This window comes from Bubalus bubalis, chromosome 9 (genome assembly GCF_019923935.1).
Source record: "Bubalus bubalis isolate 160015118507 breed Murrah chromosome 9, NDDB_SH_1, whole genome shotgun sequence".
NCBI classification, from domain to species: Eukaryota; Metazoa; Chordata; class Mammalia; order Artiodactyla; family Bovidae; genus Bubalus; species Bubalus bubalis.
Window position 1 is genome coordinate 26622991 of NC_059165.1, and position 15273 is coordinate 26638263.

The following is a 15273-nucleotide window of genomic DNA, read 5'->3' on the forward strand; positions in this document are numbered from 1 at the left end:
TATAAGGAACTGCTATTCATTAAGGGCATATTAATTGTCATATGATTTACTATGTGTTTATGATATATTGTTTCTAGTCTATGAAACAAATCTAAGATGGATGTTCTTTTCCCAATAATACAGATGAGTAACTCACAGTTTACATACTTTGCTATATATTATTATCATTCAAATGTTTTTAAAAATATAAATATCTGGAACTGCATTTTCATTCATACCCTCCACCAAAATTACAGTGAAAACAGTCTTGATGAACTGATATACCAGAAAGTGGGCCAAGACTCAATAAGTCACTTTACATACATTATGTCACCAGTATATGATACTAACTGTTACCTTATCTCCCAAACAAATTACCTACATTTGAAAATTGTGTGATCCTATGAAACTGTAGACCTTTATATATATTAATATAAAATGAATGTTTCTATTTTCTTTTTATTTTTTCAATTTTGGTTTAGCTGAGCAAATAATGTTTGAAAGAACTAAGGCACGAAGAAAACACTGTAATAACCCCTGAGCAATTTATAGTTCACATAAAATTTATAGTTCATAATATTTATTTTTATGTATCTAAAAAGGTTTTGGGTAATTGAAGAAAATGTTCTACTAATAAAATATTTTTCCTAATAAATACAAGGTGAAATTTATATCCCTTGTTCTATTTTGTATAATTTATCATTCTTGTATATTAATAATAGTAGCTATATCCTGTTGTGTCCTAATGGTTGTTAAGTTGCAAAATAACTGCTTTTAGTATTTTTTGAAACATTTGGCTAAAGTGAAGAACTCCTAAGAATGAAAATCACTTTCTGCATAATTTACAGGAATTTTTAGCAATGATGATAATTCTTCCATCTTCATTTTGGGTTAATGAAAGTGAAAGTGTTAGTCACTTAGTCGTGTCCAACTCTTTGTGATCCCATGAGGCTCCTTAGTCCATGGGATTCTCTAGGCAAGAATATTGGAATGGGTTACCATAACCTTCTCCAGGGGATCTTCCCGACCCAGGGATTAAACCCAGGTCTTGGGCATTGCAGGCAAATACTTTACCTTTTAAGCCACAAGGGAAATGTTAATGGCTTTGGGTTAATGGCTATGCTTTATGTTTGTGATGTGTTGACCTTTACCTGATTCCTGGTTAATCTTGTAAATATATAACTAGGGTGATGAGCAATTCAGCATGAGTAAGATGGTAAGATAAAAGCCTCTGGAGAAGCTAGTCTTATACCTCATTCCAAAGTAAGAGAAACATTAAGTCCTCTTTTATTAAAAGCTTAAGAAAAAGCATAAAATTCTAGTTTTGACTACCTTTTCAAAATTTGAAACTTGTAATGGGCAGTCACAGGATTATTTGTAGTTTAAAACTTTATATTTGACATCTACTTTTAAGTTTTAAGAAGTTTATGAGTTTATAAGAAGCATATCTATTTACTTAATCATTTAGGTTAGACTACATAACAATCATGTATTCTGTTTGAACATACCAGAAAATAGCAGTGTATCATAAAGTATATGAATATATTGTTGAACATAGCTAATATTCGATACCGTTTCCAGCACCTGAATATCTAAATCTAGATGTAAGATTTTTAATACCTTACTTGTCAGAAATATATGTGTCATTATGTTGTTGTTCGGTTGCTGAGTCGTATTCGACTCTTTGTGACTCCATGGACTGCAGCATGTAAGGCTCCTCTGTCCTCCACTATCTCCCAGAGTTAGCTCAAATTCATGTCCGTAGAACTGGTGATGATATCTAACCATCTCATCCTCTGCCACCTCTTCTTTTGCCTTCAACCTTTCCTGTTATTAGGTATATTACTACTGTGCATTATTAGGTAACAGACCTGGGTTTGATCCCTAGGTTGGGAAGATCCCCTGGAGGAGGGCATGGCAACCCACTCCAGTATTCTTGCCTGGAGAATCCCCATGGACGGAGGATACTGGCAGGCTTCAGTCCATGGGGTTTTAAAAAGTCAGACATGACTGAGCAACTCAGCACACAGCACAATACACTATTCAGCTGTTTTTTCTACAAATACTGTCTGACAAAAATGAACATTTAACCTGAACATAACAAAACTTCAAGGTCTACTTTATATATAGTAGCTTTGAAAAGAAGCAAAGGTAAATTTTCTATTTTAATAGGCTGACCTATATTCTTTACATTATAAAAATGATCTCCTATGAATCTCGGATAAGAAATAATGTATGAAAAGCTGGCTTAACTTATACAGATTTATAACAAAATGGTACTCTATTAACTTCTCCTAGAATGCTCTTTCTATAAAATTCATAATTCATCCTTTGTTTCCATAGCTTTACTTTTGTTTTACTATAAATTCCGTGTTGGATTTTCCCTTTCAGAAATTCCAAAGTCATGGCAAATACTCTGTGCAAAGCATTTGTGACAGTCTCTAGGAATGTTTGATTGATTCCTAGAATCAATCAAGAATTCATCTTCTGTCTCAGTTCTATCCTGGAAATAGTGACAAAAGATTAACTTTTTAAAAATTAATTTATTTTTGGCTACCCTAGCTCTTCGTTGCTGTGTGGGCTTTCTCTATTTGCCTCAAACCGGGGCTACTTTCTAGTTAGGGGGTACAAGCTGCTCATTATAGTGGCTTCTCTTGTGAAGCACAGGCTCTGGGGCACTTGGGCTTCCGTAGTTGTCGCAGGTGGGCTCAGTAGTTATGGTGCATGGGCTTAGCTGCCCCGTGGCACGTGGAATCCTCGCAGACCAGGGGTCAAACCTGTGTCTCCTGCTTTGGCAGATGGATTCTTTAACCACTGGACCACAATAGAAGTACAAGATATACTCTTTGATTTAGTTTGGAAAGAGGAAAAACAACAAAGCTGATGCTGTGATATGGAGCGCAGACTTTAAAATTACTTGTGAGAACTTTTAGTTCCCTTTTCCACTCTCATACCTCTCTGACTATATGAGTTCTCCATTTATATAGTATACCTATTTATATAGATATTTTAGGAGTTTATATACATGTATCAATAGATAGTTCTAGAAGTCAAATAATCAAATCAGCCTCTGTTGTCTTCCAGGCTCCATTTTGCCCTCTAGCCTTCATCCCACCAACTTCTCAAGGAGTGCTAGCCTTAGAGAGGGCTTGTTGGGCTGTACCTGCCATCTGCAGTAGCTTCCCGTTTGTTCTTTTCCAGCTTAGTTTCTTTTGACCTCTGGAACACTAATACTTCATACTTGACCTGAGATAACATCCAGCATGAAGAAAAGCAAAGCTGCATTGTACAGAAAAAAATGCCTAGATAGCTGATAATTGGATTTGGGACAGTGATTTTTCTCTCAAATAAAAATCTGTTTGATATGCCAGTCATATTGCTTTATAACCAAACATCAGAGGCAATTCCTTGCAGTACTTACCATGGTAGACATTTACCAAAGACACCTAAAAGATGTAAATACCTTGTAAGTGTGGGAAAGTGTCTTTTGCATGGCAGTGCTTGAATATTTACACTTAGTATTCAACTCCTGTTTCCTGAAGCAACTGAATCCCACCTTTAGCATTTACCTTGCCATTATACCCCTTTTTAGCTCTTCCTATGCAGATATGTTTTGTCAGAAGGCAAGAGTAGGTATACCTGCAGGTTTTTGAATTGCAGGGCTTTTGAGTCTACAGACAAATATTTCATCAAACCATGTTGTTATCTTCATAGTCGGTAGAAGATGAATTGTGCAGTGTAAGTGGAAGCCTGAGTACAAGTTACTAAAATCTTGCCTGGCTGCAAAAGGCATTCAGTGCTTGAAAAGCACGTGTGCTTTTCTCTTCTGAGAGATTACATCTTATACAAACTAAAATGTGCTCTTTGATCGTCCTATGGCAATGCCTGTTAACTGTGAGAGGATGATAATATTAGATTTAATTGACTTCTGTAAATTATCTCAATACAAATTTTGGCTTTTGAATACTAGAGTCCATAGACCCTGCTATTTAAATAACACTATCATTCTGCATCAATATGCTCAAAAAATTAGCTTGGGGAAATATTAATGGACAATTTCCTATTCTAATTTAGCTTATTCATGAGTTTAATTTTTCCTGAATTTAAAACAATTAATTTAACTGCGATTACATCATAATTGATTTGAGATAATACAATGTGAAGAAAAGCATAACCATATTTTATAGGAAAATAGCTAGATGGCTGATAATTGAATTTGTAACTTTATGAAGGCTGATTTTCATTCCAAACATATTTCCCCTACCTCCAAGAGCAAATTCTGATGTATTTCAGGTGGTCCAGCATACCAAAAGTATTTCTGATTTTAATGCCCACCTAGTATGTAGAATCCTTAGAGTGATAATATCTATGTTTGGAAGATTAATTTAGTTTCAAGAAAGGAAGAAAAGTAATTCCAAAACAGCAGTGATTAGTTTTAATTTATGATAACCCATAGTATTGAGAACTGCCAATTGTAAGGCACTGTGCTAAGTGCTTTGAAAACATACATAATGCAAAAGGCGTGGTTTCTACTGTTAAGAAGTTTATTGTCCAAGAGGAAAAAATATGCATAAATAGTTGTTCCTCATCATTTATCTCAGGCACCTCTGAGCTTTCCAATATTGAAAATAATAGAGTATAGTTCTTAATAGAAAGGGGAAGCTCTTTAGTGGCCATGTGAATCAGTCTTCAAGACTGAAGAAAATTAGCATTTATCAAGAGTAAGTAGCCCATCCAATGCAAAAAAGTAGAGTTTTCTTCAAGGTGCACATGCATTTTATGTGAATTCCAAATAAGCTTAACTAATCTGGAGAAACTATTTTGATGATTTTTGCAAGTACTAGCTTCCCTAAGCAAGGTTACTGTGGCCATATGTGAAATCTATGTCCCGAAGCATTCTCTAAGTGTGGAGAGAAGCGAACATCCCCAAATGGGATTTTTCACTCTAAGTTCTTTTAGGATGATCACTCTCAGCGTGATGAGGCAAGGCTGGCTAATCCCTACGGGTGCTCCGAGGTGATTTGTGAGTGATGGGAGGGCTGTGTTGTGTGGGTCTACCTTCACGTTCTCTCACCTCGTCCAGGGAGCTCCTTCTGCATCTCCCTGCTCTCCTACCTCCAAGCTAGTGCATCCAAACCTTATTTCTGAGAGCAACTTTTCTTCAATTTCGATGAGGTTGCCTGGTCCCTTGTCCACTTGCCTCTTACACCACTTCCCAACCCCTGAAAAATGATAAGCTGAGAAAAACCAGCAAGTGTGTGGGACGGCTGGGGTGAGGATGGAGGGGGCTTAAATATAAATTTAACTTAAATTCCAAATAAGTTAAGCTTATTTGGAATTCACATAAAATGCATGTGCACCTTAGAGAAAATTCTACTTCTTTGCATCAGATGGGCTGCTTACTCTTGATAAATGCTAATTTTATTCAGTCTCGAAGACTGATATTGTGATACATGGCCACTAAAGAATTTCCCCTTTCTATTAAGAACTATACTCTATTATTTTCAATATTGGAAAACTCACAAGCAAAAATTTTAAGGGTTCCTTTCAACCCCTGAGCCACTAAGTGAGAAATAGTGGCCTTGATCGCTCCCTCACCAATTTAGAACCTAGTCTCAAGACAACTCTCAAAATAGAACAAACCCTAGGAATAAAAGAAAGGCTGTGGTCCAAGAGGCGCAGAGAGAAGTCTCTGCTTGAATCAGCATCTGTTTCCGCAGTATTGGAGGTCATCAGTAATTCCTTCGCCAGTGCTCTTGTTCAGCACAATTATCGTGCTATGCTAAGCACAGCAGAGGATCCACACTCCTATAAGATGAGATGCTCAGAGAAGGAGAGGACTGGTGATGTTTAAAGATTTGTTTCTAACATGGCTTTAATTTGAAATCCTTTCCTTCTGAAGATGTCTGGATGTTGAGATAGAGCAAATGAAAGCAGTACATTTGTGTTATGGATGCAGCCAAGCATCCCCCTTATTTGAAAGGCTTAACCAGCACACTCAGGAACAAGATGTGAGGCATCTTGAAGTACGACTTCCCTGTCAGCTGCAAGATCAATAAAATGCAGATGCCATTCTATACCGCACTCCAGAAAATGAGTTTGCAGAGTGAGAAAGGCTTCACGTTGAAGCGGTTTTATTTGCACATGGACTTGGCAAAGGCTGAAAAGTGGCTCTGGGGAGAGCGCGTGAGGCTTGGCCCGGCTGGCCCAGCTGCCTGAGCACCCCCTGCCAGGCGACATCACTCACTCACCCTGTCCATCTGAATGGCCGGACCTCGGGGCAGGAGGCATTTCCAGGCCACTCAGACCATTCCGGCAAACTGATTATTTAACTGATTATGTAAACGCCACCTAAAAGCCCCTGGTCATTGATGTTGATCAGACTCATTAATTTAGGATTACTGTTGAATCTGACAAAAGCAAACACAGGACCAAAGATACATAAACACAGGTCTAATGGTCACAAACAATAGACCACCATGTTCTACCACCATATTCGGCAGTGATCAGATTGCCACTTGGCACACTGTAGGTTTGTGTGCGTGTGTGCTCAGTCGTGTCTGACTCTGTGCGACCCTATGGACCGCAGCCCACCAGGCTGCTCCCTCTATGGAATTTTCCAGGCAAGAATGCTGAAGTGGGTTGGTATTTCCTACTCGAGGGGATCTTTCTGACCCAGGGATCGAACCTGCATCTCCTGCATCTTTACCACCGAGCCACCTGGGAAAACCCTACTCAAGGCATAACAGTAGACAGTTTCAGAGATACCTGGTTGTTGGGTGGCAACAAGTTGAGAAACAGAAGTAACCTACTTGATTATCAGTCCCTTTTTTTTTTTTAATGGAAAAGATGCTCTTCCTCTTTGCTCAATGTTTAAACAACTAAAGGCCTCAATATTGGTGTACTCTTGAGAGACTAGGTGAAATAATTGTTCTTAGTTTAAAAGTAAATTATACAACTAAAATGTTATAATATTGGCTGTAATTATTACTGTTTATTTGCCTTATATATTTATTTCAGTTTTCTGCTGAGAATGAGGCTTGCTGCTGGATACCATATGAGATATGACCCTGGTCTATGAGGGGCTCCCTATTTTGTGGGACAGCCGATATACATGCATGGATGAGCTGTGAGGCAGGGAAGTTCTGGGTGTGGCCTCAGCGTAGAAACAGGTTTTCAATTTTCAAAACTCCCTGGAGACTGGTTGATGTGAATGTAGCCTGTGGTGTTCTGCATAGTAATAGCAAGTGGGATTAAGTCAGATCCTCTCAAATGCAGTCCAGCAGCAAGAATAATTTTTGATAACATTTTAAGGAAGGAATTAGATTTAAAGGTGTTATTTGTGAGACACCAGCAATCCTTCAACTGGGAACTACTATCTGCTACTTACTCTCTGTCACCCTCAAAGATAACTCCATTTTTCTCCTCCATTCTACATCTAATTAGACAGTCAAGAATCTGCCTGCAGTGCAGGAGACCCAGATTCAATGCCTGGGTCAGGAAGATCCCCTGGAAAAGGGAATGGATACTCACTCCATATTCTTCCTGGGAAATCCCATGGACAGAGGATCTTGGCAGGCTATAGTCCATGGGGTTGCAAAGATTCGGACATGACTGAATGACTAACACTGTAACACTGTTGCTCGATTTTGATTTATGAATACGCTTTGAACTCTTCTTCTTCTCCATTGCTCTTTCAGACCTGCATCATTTTTCACCTGGACCGTAGTAGTAGTTTGCTACTTGGCCCTAGTTTTGGCCCCTCTTAAATCATTTATGCTAAGTAACAATATCACCATAGTTAAAATCCTTCAAAAATTTCCCATCACTAATAGAATCAGTTTTTTTTTTTTTCAGCAAGATTTCCAGAAAAATAATCTGTCTCTGCTTCTTTACCCCATCCTTTAACCTCTCACCAACCCATCTTGCTCTAATAACACTGATCTGCCTTCACGTCCCTAGTCACACTAGGTTTTTTCCTATTTCTCTGTCTGCCCTCCCTTTCTTCTTCACTATGTTAATCCCTACTCTATTCCATGAAGCCCAGGCTGGATTATAATTCCCTCTCCCATTCTCCCAGGAAATCCTGTACATCCAACATCACAGCATCTACCATGTTATATTGATTTTTATTTTTTGTTTGTTTGTTTCTGTGTGTGTCTCTCCCACTGGACTGAAAGCTCCTTCAGAAAACCAGTACAGTAAATCTAGTGCAGTAGCCAATTCCTGTTTCTCACTTAGAGATCAGATGTATGTCATCTCTCAGAAAGCCTGTCTTTGATCATCTCACACCTCCATCTGGTTCACCCTCTTTTTTCTTCACTTACCACTTTTTTAGGTATTTCCTTGTTTATTTAAATGTTTATTTAGAATTGGTATCTCCACTAGAATATGGACCTCAAGAGCTGAGACTTTTTCTGCCTTGTCCATTCTTGTATCTCCACTGCCTGGAAAAGTGCCTGGATATAGAAGGCCTTTAATTAATATGCAGTTTTCAAAATTGAATTTAATGAATGGAGAATGGATGGATGGATGAATAGATAGATATATTACTGGGTAGATGGGCACATAATAAGAGGTCAATGAATTAGTCAGGACTGAGTAAACCTATCCAAATTAGGTAGGCAATCTATAGATCAATAATGGTAGCGGGTCAATTTTTTTTTAATGCCTGTAAAGGGACACAGACCACCATGATGCCTCAATATTTACTTCTGTGACTCACTGTCACAGACTGTTGCCTACTCTTTTAATACTCCCCAGTTTGTGAAAGCCCTGTCATATCCTGAGTCCCACTAGTAATACTCTACATGATTCCTTCATGCTAATTCTCCTATCCTCTATTCCTAGTATGTGTACACACATCCCCATGTAAAATAACAACAGAAGAAAAACAATTCAGTATCAGCTTTTAAAGAATTACTGAACTCTTCACTTTACCAATTGATATTATTTTCTGTTTCTGCAGGAACATTTGGCTTAAATTCCAGACTTACCTTTTATGAGTTTACCTTCCCTCCTCACTGGTTTCCTCATTTATGAAATATGTGTGATAACCTTTTTTCCTTGAACTGTTATGTTGATTGTGTGAGGAAACACATGTGGATGCACTTTTTCAAACTTCAAAATGCTCATCTAATACAGTTTTTCATCAAGTATGATTTCATGTCCTTCCCTCATGTATGGATGGTGATAGCATATTTCTCCACATTATCTTTCTTTTAATCATCTTATTGTTCACAGCTTAAGGTCACTTAATCTTAGGTGTGTAATCATTTGCATTCTGAATTGCAACTCCTTCATTAGTTTTTATAACTGTTGTATTTAATAGGACATCAGGGAAGTGGATGGCACAGGCAAAAGGAAGTTGGATTTTGAACCTTTTATTATGATGACATCCATTTGATTGTGGTCCAGATGATTAGTGAAGAAAAAGCTGCTGTCGTGACAACTTTCCAGTGTGAATAAAGCATAAGACTGGGATTTGCTTATTAGGTTACTGTCTAGGAATAAAAGCACCAAATACCAGTATTCAGCAATATTTCCTGAGCTCTTCTTGTGTACAAGCCAAGCTACTGTGAGCATCTAAGAACACAGCAGTATACGAATCGGTGTCAGCTCCACAGGAGCTAAAAGGCTGCGATGGCCTCGTCTCTAAGGAGAGACGTGCAAGTGACCTTGTAGAACCAAGCTCATTATTACCAATTTACGGGTACAAAGGGAACACACCATTTGTCTTTCATTACCTCACAGCTGGTAGACTGTCACCATAACCACAACTTTTGAAATGAGAAAAACTGAAGATCATTCCATTTTTAAGGAATTAAGCTGATTCTTCACACACTCATGTTTTGCTCAAGATTGCACCACCCCACCAGAGTCAAGGGCCACATAAAGTCCAGTATGTAAGTAAATGTTACAAAAGTTCATTCTAAAAGAACTTGTGGACTTGAGGGCTGAGAAAAGAAAAATTCATCGGTTTTGACCTCACAGCACTGAAATAGCTCAGGAGAAAGTATTTTGTCAGCTGTGAAATACTATATATATATACAGCATGTCAATATATATTTTTTTTATTTTATTTTATTTTTAAACTTTACATAACTGTATTAGTTTTGCCAAATATCAAAATGAATCCGCCACAGGTATACATGTGTTCCCCATCCTGAACCCTCCTCCCTCCTCCCTCCCCATACCATCCCTCTGGGTCATCCCAGTGCACCAGCCCCAAGCATCCAGTATCGTGCATCGAACCTGGACTGGCAACTCGTTAATTCTGTTTTATTTGAATGTATGACTGTTGAGGACATGACAAAATTGGGAGCCTATGGCAGAGTAAATAAATGCAAATATCTTTTTAAATTGCTCATTGGTATTTGGCCTACATGATAAGGTAGCAGTTCATAGCCATTTTTTGCTGATATGGTTGCTAGTAAGGGGAGGTTAAGAGGACTGACAAAGTGGACATGCTGAATAGTGTGGTTTGAGGTCTAATTTTTTTTAATGGTTACAAATTCGGTGAGGACATCCAATTCTGCATAAGGTCTTTAGAAGTAAACAACTAAATGGTACAGAGTTGTTTCTAAGGCTATCTTGCAGTTTAATTAATCAAAGCTGACTCTCTGGCTCTGCCATTCCACTGACTGGCCTACAATAAATGGCCTCCCTGCCTGCGGTACTTTTCCGTCCCAACATTGTGCAAATCAAGGACAAGCATCCTTGAGACTCTTTTTAACGGCAACATTCTTAAAAACCCAGCCTCCCGCAGTTGCTTAAAATCAAAGTGTCATCATGAAAGTTACTTAGTGCTTTTATGAAATCTGTAAAGATCTTTAAGTTTGAAATGCAAAGCAGAGCAAGAATCCAAAGACTCAATATTTGAGTTTTCAATGTTAATTTTTTTAGGAATGTGAAAATCAGATTATTATCTGTGACTCCTAAGGGTGTGATTCTAAAAATGAATGGCTTCTTAATTAAATGACTTCAAAGTGATATGGTGCACCTTTATAAAGTGCTAGAGTTCTAAATACAATGCTTTAGAAAATATCTAAACTTCTAACTCAGCAAGCGAATAATTTGTCAGCTATCAATCACAAAGATGCAATTTTTGCTATATTAATGTCATATATACTAATAACAATTGATTAAGATGATTACTTACCCACAAGTTTTGTTTTTATAAAAGTGTTTAAAGGTTTTAAATTCATTGGGAAAATGTTTCTAAGTAATGTCCTTTGAACTACTTATTATCTGAGCTTGGAATAGAAAAAAGAAACATTTATGCTTAGTGAAAAAAAATGGATACCAGTGAGAATCATCCTTGTAACTTTTTAAAATATTGTAGTCTGGTGGCAGAAATCTTCCTTTCATATTTGCATCCTCAATCTGAATGTAAACATATAATTACTAACAGTTGTTAGACTTCAGTAGTAATTAAAATCTAAAATATCCTTGGTAGCAATGACTAAGTTGACTTATATGCACTAAGGTTTAATAATAGAAGTGTACTCCTTTCATATTTTCAAGAATTCTAGTATATCATTATAGTATATTTTATAATAGAACTATCATTTTATTATACAAACCTAATTTTTCAATAAGTTGAGTACAGTATATGTTATTGAAATTAAGAAAACTAGGTATTGCTTTTCATTATAATATTACTTATTCTTAATTTTAAAAACTGAATAAAAAATAAGTGTACTGTCTGGTGAATTTTTAGTAAATAATTAAGAAATTCAAATGTATATTATATATAGTACATATATTATTTTTTAATTTAAAAAATTTTGAGTGCATATATTATTTTTACATCAATTCACTTTTATTTCTGATCTTAAAATCTAAATACCTTCAGTATCTGAGGACCTATTATTTTGAGTATATTATGCTTTAATCTTAGTATTTTAAGTATTTATTAGTAAATGTATCTTGAATTCCAATTTACAAATTTAACAAAAAATAAAGAAAAATGCTAAAGTATATGTGCAGAATCCTTATTGATAGAGTTGTGTATTTTGAATTAAAATTAGAAATGTAAATATTTTAATATATTGATTACTGAGTGGTATTTATACTGCTCTATATAATGTCTGAGTGCTTACCTGCATAAAAATAATTTGTCTACGTATTTCCTGTTACTTATAGCATATCACAAGTTATTATTATAATAGTTTAAAATGTTTTAAAAGATTTACACATCACCCTTTTTTTGAAAGCGTAACTGCCAGCCATTATAAAAATATAACTGAAAAAGTTATAGTAGTGAGAAATGCTAAGTCAGTATGAAAAAATTTTTAATACAAAACTCAGATGTAGCCTAGTCAAGAAATAATGGACCAATGGATATTTTTTGACAAATTATGATTTGTGAGATGTGCTAATGGAAATACAAAATACGAAATAGACCTTCTAAGGACATTGCACTTTTTGTTGATGTGATCAACAAAGGATGGCAGCTTATAACACAGAATAGCAGTGCAGAAGGGACATGTCTGTTCAGATGCCACATTCACAGCAAAGTAAGAAGAGAGTGGCGGGAGGAGCAAGAATCACTTCATGTTGTGATCTGTAAAAAACCTGTTAAATGTGAGGGGCTTGAATCGCATGACGGTCCAAGTTGAAATCACTTTTAAAAATCTCCTATCAAATCTAACAGCCACATTTGGATATGTTATTTCTGATACCTTCACATTTTTCCTCTCATTTGTTCCTAGAATGCTCTGGACCATTGGGAATTGAAGGGGGAATCATTTCAAATCAGCAAATCACAGCTTCATCTACCCACCGAGCTCTTTTTGGACTCCAGAAGTGGTATCCCTACTATGCACGTCTGAATAAGAAGGGACTTATAAATGCCTGGACAGCTGCAGAAAATGACAGATGGCCATGGATTCAGGTAACAGATGGGATGGGACAGGGTTTCTGCCAAGGAATGGCTAGAGTCATTTCAGAAAGAAGATAGTGAGTGTCTAACGTGTGACTTTTCTTCATGGTCACAGAAGAAAGGATGATTTAGCTAGAGTCCAAACTGACTATAAATCCTGAAACTGTGGGAAATGTGAATATTCCTTTTAAAATTGAATGAAGAGAGTTAAAAATGTTAAAATGACCTTGAGTTGCAAATATCACTCTCTGAAGGTACATGTCAAAGAGAGGATTTTACATATGCCATGTGTCCATTAGTACTGTGTTAACACTTGGTTGCAATTTTTGGTACTTCAGGAGTATAAAAATGATGTCTTTTCCTTCTCTGTCTTATTAGTGGTTCCATATGTGTATATATAAATTATACAATGGAATATAATATCTCAAATGTCTTCAGCACCCTCTTTCAATAACTGGGTGTGTTTCAATTCATACTCTATCATTAATTATCATCAGCTATGTTTTTAAATGTGAGAAAATGATGCGATACCAGGAAATTAAATGATTTCTGAAAAGTGTGAAGGATGGGAGTAATGCCTGTGTCTTATATATTATCTGCTTAATACCTTTTGAGCCCTTAACTGAAGTGAGACAGGAAAACTACATATTTGAAGGCAGAAAAGGTACTCAAGCCATGATTTCTGTGAAAGCTTATACCTCTGTTGGTGTGGCACATGTTAATAACCTTTAACAATTCATTGAGGTGTGCTAAAAAGATGGGAAATCCAGTGTACACTGAGGTCAGACAGAGGAAGAAGGTATTAATTATCATGAGAAAGGCTCATGGGAAGATGGCTTCTGAGACAAACCTTGGAAGATGCTTTTCAGTAAAGACTAGATACCAAGGAAACAGGATGATCCAAGATGCCACATGAGAATCTGGGCAGTGCCATATAGCAAATCATGACCTGTGTTTAGGTTGCTGGGGGAACTGCATGTGCGGGTTCAGTGCACCACAGAATTGGAATAGGGTTTGTTTAGACAGCTGATCTCTTCTATGTTTTGACTGCATATTTTGAGTCAGAGGTAATTTTTAAGATGGGGATGTATGATGTAATATTATTAGGTGACAAAAGATAGAGGTTGCTTTACAGGGAGTTAATAGTAATGGAGATTAATTTACAGCCAAGTAATATGATTTCTATACTTTCAAACAGGGCCAAAGTCTCCTTTAGATATATCTTTCTTCAGATTTCTTATGAATTTTACGCATTCTATATACATTTCTTTTATCTATATGGCTCCATGTGATTATCTGATATTCTTTGTTTGGTTTTATGAATTTAATTTGCATGCATTTGCAGAAATTGCTTCTTTAGTTACACATGATTTTTATAATCTATTGCTACATGGGAGGAGAAAATTCCAGATAGTGGAAATGGCACCTCTGTAAAATTTTTATCGTAGACTAATGAAGTTCCAATTAATTTTCAAATAAACACGTAACAACAAAAACACCTATATTCTATTTGCTAAAAATCATCCCAGAGACCATTTTTTAAGTCAACCTTATGAAATGCATTTACAGAATTGAGGTTGTGATAAAACCTTAGAAATTAAGATTCATAGCAGAAATTGCAGAGCAATTGAGAGACGATGTCACAAGTTTGCATCAGAGTTTCTCTTGGGCAGGTTATGTTCCTGCGCATCAGTGATTGCCTGTTTCAATAAACCATAAATAACATACTTTTGCAGTTTGTTTTTCTCTGAGAAACACTTTAGGATTGTTTTAGGTCCTGATTTTTCACTTCACTTTGTCACAGATTGTTGCCTACTTAACACTACTCATTATTCTGTCTTTCAGAATATGAATTTTAAACTTTCTTTCTCCCACTGATTATAGGTAGAAATAACCTCAGTGAAAGAGAGCAAAGAGTTGAATCTTAGATTAAACATAACTTCATCAATTTAAGTAGAATAATTAAATACTTCTTTTACATATAAAGGCAGTCTGTTGCTATTATAACTATGGTTATTATTATTATTTTGCTTTTGTTGTGAAGATGATCAGTTCAGTTTAGTTCAGTCACTCAGTTGTGTCCAACTCTTTGTGACCCCATGGACTGCATGACGCCAGGCTTCCCTGTCCTTCACCAAGCTCGGAACTTGCTCAAACTCTTGTCATTCAAGTTGGTGATGCCATCCAACCATCTCATCCTCTGTTGTCCCCTTCTCCTCCTGCCCTCAATCTTTCCCAGCATCAGGGTATTTTCAAATGAGTCAGTTCTTCACATCACATAGCCAAAGTATTAGAGCTTCAGCTTCAGCATCAGTCCTTCCAAGGAATATTCAGGACTAATTTCCTTTAGGATGGACTGGTTGGATCTATTTGCTGTCCAAGGGACTCGCAAGAGTCTTCTCCAACAC

At 36.6% G+C, this 15273-nt stretch overlaps 1 protein-coding gene across 5 annotated transcripts in view; it reads left to right on the forward strand.

Annotated features, from left to right (window-relative positions):
- EDIL3 (EGF like repeats and discoidin domains 3) overlaps positions 1-15273 on the forward strand; it is an 805830-nt gene that overhangs the window by 605459 nt on the left and 185098 nt on the right. For all 5 annotated transcript variants that reach the window (XM_045166535.1, XM_044947327.2, XM_006072355.4 and 2 more), the window contains one exon: positions 12696-12877. In XM_045166535.1, the coding sequence (XP_045022470.1) occupies positions 12696-12877 (182 nt within the window). The remainder of the gene's footprint in view (positions 1-12695; positions 12878-15273) is intronic.